The sequence below is a fragment of the Cottoperca gobio genome, chromosome 18 (assembly GCF_900634415.1).
Source record: "Cottoperca gobio chromosome 18, fCotGob3.1, whole genome shotgun sequence".
Lineage (NCBI taxonomy): Eukaryota > Metazoa > Chordata > Actinopteri > Perciformes > Bovichtidae > Cottoperca > Cottoperca gobio.
In genome coordinates, this window is record NC_041372.1 from 4537057 (window position 1) to 4544570 (window position 7514).

The window sequence follows — 7514 nt, forward strand, 5'->3', positions numbered from 1 at the left end:
CCCGGCAGGGTCCTGGGAGACGCCGGCATTCGAGAGAGAGTGTGTGTGTGTGTCTTTGTCTCTCAGAGGGAGATCAAAACAGTGAGTGAAAAAAGTGTGGGGGTGTTTGAGGATTGTGTGTGTGACAATGACACAGAGCTGATGTTAGGTTAGCTGTGCTACGCCTAGGTAAGGCTGTTGAATATGTTCAGCTTAATGGACGTGTGTATGTGTGCTTGTTTCTGGGCCCAGATCCAATCAATTTAATAGCTGTGGTGAAAATGGCAACTCCTCTACAGACAAAGACTCATGTCTACAAAAAAACAGGAGGACAATTCAAACATTTAAAACGTCAACAAGTCATTAACTTAATCCAACAGCGGAGCCTTTATAGGAGGAGATGATACTAAAACAGCAGGATGCGCAAAAGCAATGACAGCTGGACACCCATTATATCACAAATAGAAAAAAATATAAGAACTCAAACTGGTTTATAGCAAATAATGTCTGAGCAAGCAAACAGCAGGGCAGCACAAACAGAAGAATAGAAGAAAGCTTTTTAGTGTGGCTGTCAGTAAATGTAGGAAATTGTTTCTTTCAAGCCTCAAAACAAGTCATCAGTCACAGAGACTCTGGTTCAAACCAGAGGTAGCTTCTATAACCCAAACACACCGGAGTGCAAAATCATTGGAATTTCCTTTCTAATGGTTGCAATAAAAGTGGATTTACACCCCATCAAGAGAAAAGGAGCCGAAATCCCCCAAAAGTTTTCTGAGAAAGTTATAGATGGAAGAGAAGCGTATACAGTGAGCAGGGATCCATCATTCTAAACTGGAGGTTGAACTATATCAGAGATTACACACGAACACATTTGCTGGATATTTCAATACATTCGAGCTGGTCAAACATTTCATTGTTCTGAAAGAAGCTCAGGCAAACATATCCACTGGAGAGACAAAACAGGAATAACAGACATCAACAGGACTAAACAGTGAAGTCCTGCAGAAGGTCAAAGTCTGGGTTAAAGGTCAAAAGTCTTACCTGGGCAGATGGGCGCTTGCAGCAAAATATAGATGGCTCTCCTGCAGAAAAACAAAGTATGTAAACAATGGGTCTGATATGGATCAGTCCAGTTAGTCTGCTGTTATTTACAGTCTGTTTGACTCTGTGTTGAAATATATTGCAATATTATTAAAAACATCAATTGTATTTCTAAATAAAATGCTATGAATTTAATAATAGGTCTATTTTAATGGTCTGTAAAACCTACAAATTGATAGTTTTGTATGAATAGTATGATGTTGCATTCAGTGAATGCAACATCATGGTGAACATTCAGTCTCGTGTTTATGCTGAATAAGAAACCTACAAAAGTCAAGCTGGCGATGAAGATAATGTGGTTGTTTGTTCGTGGGTGAATGTGTGTATTTGTATGTTTTGCTTTGTTGTTAGGAATGTGGGACTTTGGTTTGTTGATGCAGGAAGTGTATACAATGTTGATAGTTCATATGCGGAAATCTAATTAAAATGTTTATCTTACCAGTGAATAAGGAATCAGCTTTTTCCTTTCATAGGCTGTGCAGTCCATCTTCACAGGCTGTACTGGAAATGTAACGTTTGCCTATTCTTCTCTACAGTAGGTCAGAAACTTCACTTCTGGCTTCAGTCAGGTGCTGGTGGTTCTTCAAACATGGCACAGCAATGCTTGGCCATTGTCCTCACACGCTCTCTGTGAATGAGAACGAGATATATAATCCTTTGTGTTAGGGATGCAAAAACAAAACAACAAAAAACACAAGCAGTAATCAAGTAGAGGATAAACATCTGATAACACTCATCAATATGGAAAAGTACTTGGAAAGTATCTCGGTACATCTACATGGCCATTTTTGCTGATAAAGCTTGGACCACAACGGTACTAGATTCATTTTATCTTCTGGTCAAATGTAGACAATTGAACAACAACATATATTCAGAGACCACAGCCTGCTTACCACTCCTGCACTGTGAGAAAGGAGCAGCTGTTTACAAAGGTCACACACAGATCAGGGTTGGACTGTGCATGTGTCGCCATCTAGGGGACACACTCTTGCACTTCAACAATTTGTACTTTATATATACGCTTTGTACAGTAGTGCATACTGTACATGTAGTGGTAGAAAGTCAGAGAAGTACAGGAAACACGGTTCAGTGTTGGCATGTAATTACTCCTGTCATGAAGCATGTAGGTCATCTATGCAAAAGCCTTAATACCTAAATGACTTCCCTCTATAAGTAAATGTCTAATCATACAGGAGGAAATATAAAGAGCAGCAGGCAAGAAATAGATGGTATTTGAAGCCATTTAATAATTGAGGTGTAGATAGAGGAAAAGGGGCAATAATAATTGGCTGTGTATTTTGTAATATACCAATTGTACATGCAATGTGCAATAAACAAGAAAATGGCAATCCTTAAGCTATTTCACACAGTCTATGGGTAAACAGAGAGGAGGCACTGTAACTATACTGTGCAGGCTACATTATAATAGTGGTGTGTCAGGACACTACTTTGAATAATAACACCTCACAATTACTATGTAATGCTGTTTCAGTCCCGGTTTGGGCGCAGTGGCATTATTGTTACGTTTAAATGCGGCCTGTGTAACATTAATACCGGTAATTATTCAAGAAAAACGACGTTTAATTCAACCTGCAACTCAGTCCACGTTTTCGTAAAGTACAAGGGCCCAGCATTAGCTACGTCTGGAAACAAGTGGCTTTTAAATATGTTCTAACGCGGGGGTCTTCAACGTTTTACAGGCCAAGGACCCCCAAACTGGTGTAGCATGGAGCAGGGACCCCCTACTGCAGCGGTATTCAAAAAGGGGGGGGGGGGGGGGGGGGGGTGCGAGTTGTGTGCGACGGGTTGTGAATGTGCAAAAATAAATGGCAATTATTAAGTATTTAACTCATTTAACATTTTGTGTTGTTTTTCCCCCTCCAGGAGCTGTCCCGCCACTGCCCAATATTAGTTTAATGTTTTGCAGCTGCGAGTTGCAATGCATTGTGGGACATCAACAGCACACTCATTCAAAATTCAGAGGATTTATTTTCGACTTTGAATTTGACTTAATTGTGTCACTTTTCAATGTAGAGACAGGACAACATCTACTCAAAATCCTCTTTAGTAATACTTTCATGTGGTAAAACACTTAAATGGTATACTGTCTGTATGCAGTCGATACCAAACGTGTTGCACTTGCACGCTTGTGAGTTTAAACTCACACAATTAAAACCCTAAATGTCTACCTGCTCCAGGTGTGTAGCTGACCCGGAACTGAGCGGACTGATCTGTAGATAGGCAAAGAGGGCCAGTACTTCATGATGTTATTTAGTAAAGTGTAGAGGATGTGAATACTATAGTTGTATTCCAATATCTAAAATAAAACAATGTGATAGAGCATGTTATTAACTGGATGGAAAAAATACGACGTCTTGAATCATGCGTGTCGAACAAATTCACTGTCCTGGGTCGCCATCCAGTGGCAAAACGTCCTCGGTGCTACAGGGACAGACAAAAAAAGAGGGGTGGAGACAAAAAAATAAAATTCTAGGGAAGGGAATTCAAACGCTCTTCCTGGAAATAGTAGAGAACCCGCCAGAACTTCACCACATGACATTTCAGAAAGAAAATGCGACATATCCTCCAACATCAGAGAGCCCGTAATGAAAAAGCTGCTATTCCACCTCTAACAGCACGTTGTATATCACACCCACGGACACGACCTATCGCCGTTTTGTGCATTTAGAAACGTGTAACCGTCATCAACGCAAGGCGATTGCGACATCCCCAACTCCAGACCTACCTTCCCGTAAACTATTCCTTCTTTACCGTAAAAACGTGACATCACCCTACATACGTTTCAATATGAAATTGGGGGAAACAGACAAAACAGTTGTCAGCAACACAGTAATATGAAACTTATCGGTCTATTTGTTTAAAGTTAGTATACCAATTACACTGTTTAAGGAATTATATAACAATGTACATCAAAGCATCCTCATAGAATCACATCCTTTTAGCCTTGTTTTCATGAATACTGTTTCTGTTCTGCAACATCTTAAGTTTGCTAGATGCAGGCCTATAATTGTCTACTACAGCGATGGAAATTGTCTAGTATTTGTGCTGTAATGTTGATCGCCTCCTTTAATATTTATTTCAGGATGAGGATAATGTACTTCAGGTTGTTTTCAATGGAGTATCATCGGTTCCCCAGTTACAATTAGGTAACACATCCTGTACAGCCTCACATGCCAGCATGTACGCCTGATAACAGTCAAATGCGTTATGCTTACCTTTTATGTGCAATCCCAAATCTGCTGGGGAGGTACCGTGCTGACTGTTAGAACAGTGTAATAGTGGAACATCTGCAAATGTCCATCTCCTTTTCCAAACCACGGATGACGCAGCCCCCTAAAAGCCCTCTCCCCAAAAAATATGAAACCTCATTCAACATCCATAACGCGTTTAGGTGCAAACGTCGACACGGGGAGCACTGTACACGCAGATAGATCACAGCCCAGGCTGAGAAAATGTTGATGTGCTCGCCCATGGGCAAGGCATGACGGATATACTCATCACTGATCCTGCATCTCTGCACAGTCATATCGCATGTCTAAATTATTGCACAGCTAGTTTCCTCCTCTGAAGACCATCTGGTTAAAAACATAAAAATAATCGCCAGCTCCTGTAACCTCCGAGGCAGCGGGGGTTGCAATGGGCACGGACTCCCTAATCATCCAAAACACAACTGATATCCATTTCCGAGAGAGGAATGGTCCACCGCGATCAGAGCAGGCAGTCCTCAAAGAAATTGCGCAGTTTGTATTCCATTGAAACGGAGACTCTTTCCTTTCGGTCCCCGTTGAAAGGCTCTTTCCCTTCCTCCTCCTCCCTCCTCTCTTTTTCTCTCTCCTTCTCTCTCTTCCCTCATGCAGGTTTATTTTCGGTGGAAGAGTCTTGGACATTAACTGCCCCGCCTCCATAGTCACTGGCAAACACACTGTACAACTTGCCCAAATTCCATTATTAACTACAATTCAGTGGAGAACAACAAGACGCCAGGTTTTCCCCTTACAACTATTTGGTTCAAGAGTCAAGCTCCCGGTTGGAGGTAAAGGGGCCAAGAGCCACTTGAGGAATCAAAAGTTGTACTTTGGAGATGTCCGGTAATCTTGTCAGGTCCTGGTCATTTCCCAAGAAACTGAAAACTAGGCCAAGAGCATGTTGGGCAATCAAATTAAAGCAAAACCATTTAGCTCCCACACAATTGGCTCCTCGGGGTGCTTGAGGTGTTGTTAATGGGTCCCTTATAAACTGCAGATTGATTTAATTTAACTGGTAATGCATTCAATAGGAGACACAATAATCTGATTGGACATTTCCCAGTGAATATTCTCTAATGTGACATAACATTTACAACAGGTCTACAGGTCTGTAGAGAAGAGCTTTCAAGGCGTCTTTATTACATGGGGAAAGTTTGTGTTCCCTCATCACAGATATTCAATGAATGTCCACATTTCTTCAACACTTAGGAATTTTAGAAGCTGCAGTTTCTAAGTGGATAAGCAGATGGAAGAAATGTATATTTCAGCGGTGCATTTTAAAATCTTGGCTCTAAAATAAAACAGAGATACACCTCTTACACAATGATTAACGATGCACAGTTTCACTTTTTAAATCATAGCAGCCACAAAACATTAGATACTGTATTCCTGCCCTGACAGACAGGAAGGTTTAATTGCCAACGCATAACAAATCTATCTAAAATGTTTCCAGGCCACATTTACATTCTAGTTCATCAACAAAAAACTTCAAAGTCTGATATTTTTGTTACCACCATGCCTGAGAATAAGCCAATTTAAATTTGAATTCAGCATGTTGCGATGAGTCCCCCCTCCATCTCCCACCAAACCAGAGACCACCAGTGTACACACGTACACACGTACACACACACACACACACACACAGGTTTGATAAAGAGGCTCTTAAACCCTGAGGAAGTTCGTGTTTGGTCTTTCAGGGGGACAATCCTTACGTCTGAATACAACCTTGAGCTCAGCCCCCCCCCTCTCTGGTTCCCCTCTCTCATTACTGGACCATTCTTCCTCCCGGCTCACTTTCTCCAGGGTCCTTCTCTTGTTTTTCTCTCCCTCCCTTTCAGGAGTTTGGGCTGAGTCCTTTCCAGTGGGGAAGTCCGGGCCTTCTCTCACAGCGCTGACCGACTCCAAACGTCTTGTGTGTAAAGCTTCATTAGAATTCATTTGTTTGAATAGGTTCATTTCTCCTTCAGTCGCTCTGTCCTCTTCTACAGCCTGGGGGAAATGCATATCAGCATAAAAACATTCTTTACCTCACCTTGATTAGCTGCATTGTTTGCATGTGTGTGTTGTGACTGTGTGAACGTTTCTGTGTGTGCCAAACCAAGCAGCAATCTACTTTTTTACAAAATGACAATATTATTCTATGATTTATGGATGTAAAACTAACACTAAAATGCTTTTCTTCAAATGAAGATTGTAACTGACTTGTATTTCCAGGCCTGTCTGGTCAATAAGAGCGCAAACCCAGAACAGGATATATTATGGGCTTCATGAAAACATTGGGAATTCAGTGAATTCCAAAACGGAAGCGCTCATTTCCAATGATGTAATTTAGCACATCTTTTGAGCAGATTTTTTTATAGCCCAGAGCTGTCTTCACACATTACATAACAGCTCATCAGATTACCAAGTAATTCAATGAGGCCAGCAGACACTTAGATCACGACCAGACAGACACTTGATCCAGATGTTGCAATAAGCAAGTTTCCAGTAAAACACAGCACTTCACGGAAGGAGACTATTCCCTGTATACAGTGTGTGTGTGTGTGTGTGTGTGTGTGTGTGTGTGTGTGTGTGTGTGTATGTTTGAACAGGGTAAAAAGGGGTCAGCATGGAAAGACTGATGCAGGTCTGTGAAGAGGCTGACAGCCGAGACAAAAAAGGAGGAGAAGAGAAAGAAACCTTAGCAGAATTGAGTCAGACCAACTTCAAAGCATCAAAGAATGACTCATTTATTGTTAGAGCCCAAGTGTGCTAAGCTGCTTTATAGAATGCAATATATTTCAGAGGTAGTAACACGGTGTTTACATTTAAAATAGAATTTTGTGAATGATGAATAATATCCAATTTTATAAAAAGCAATAAACAGTTAAAACAATAAATAACAAACATCAGTAGAAAAGAGTCAGACTCAGTGTGTCTGTTAAGGCCTTTAGTTGTCCAGGCTCATGAGAAGAGCAGTCCCTCTTTTGATCCAATGGTCTGGAGTCACAGCTCCTGATTTGAGTTCAATTTCCACCACAAAAGATGGCCGGCCCGCCCCACCCGAACGCACCGGGAAGTAGTAACACGGACACAGGTACATACCTACAAACACAAAAGACAAACAGCAAAACCGCAGGGCATCACAAACTATATACAACCAGATGGAGAAAATATGAAACCAATGAT

At 41.2% G+C, this 7514-nt stretch overlaps 1 protein-coding gene across 1 annotated transcript in view; it reads right to left on the minus strand.

Annotated features, from left to right (window-relative positions):
• Positions 1–7067: 7067 nt before the first annotated feature.
• dnah2 (dynein, axonemal, heavy chain 2) overlaps positions 7068–7514 on the minus strand; it is a 70854-nt gene continuing 70407 nt past the window's right edge. The window contains 1 exon segment of the mRNA XM_029455337.1: positions 7068–7430. Coding sequence (XP_029311197.1) covers positions 7276–7430 — 155 coding nt within the window. The 3' untranslated portion in view covers positions 7068–7275.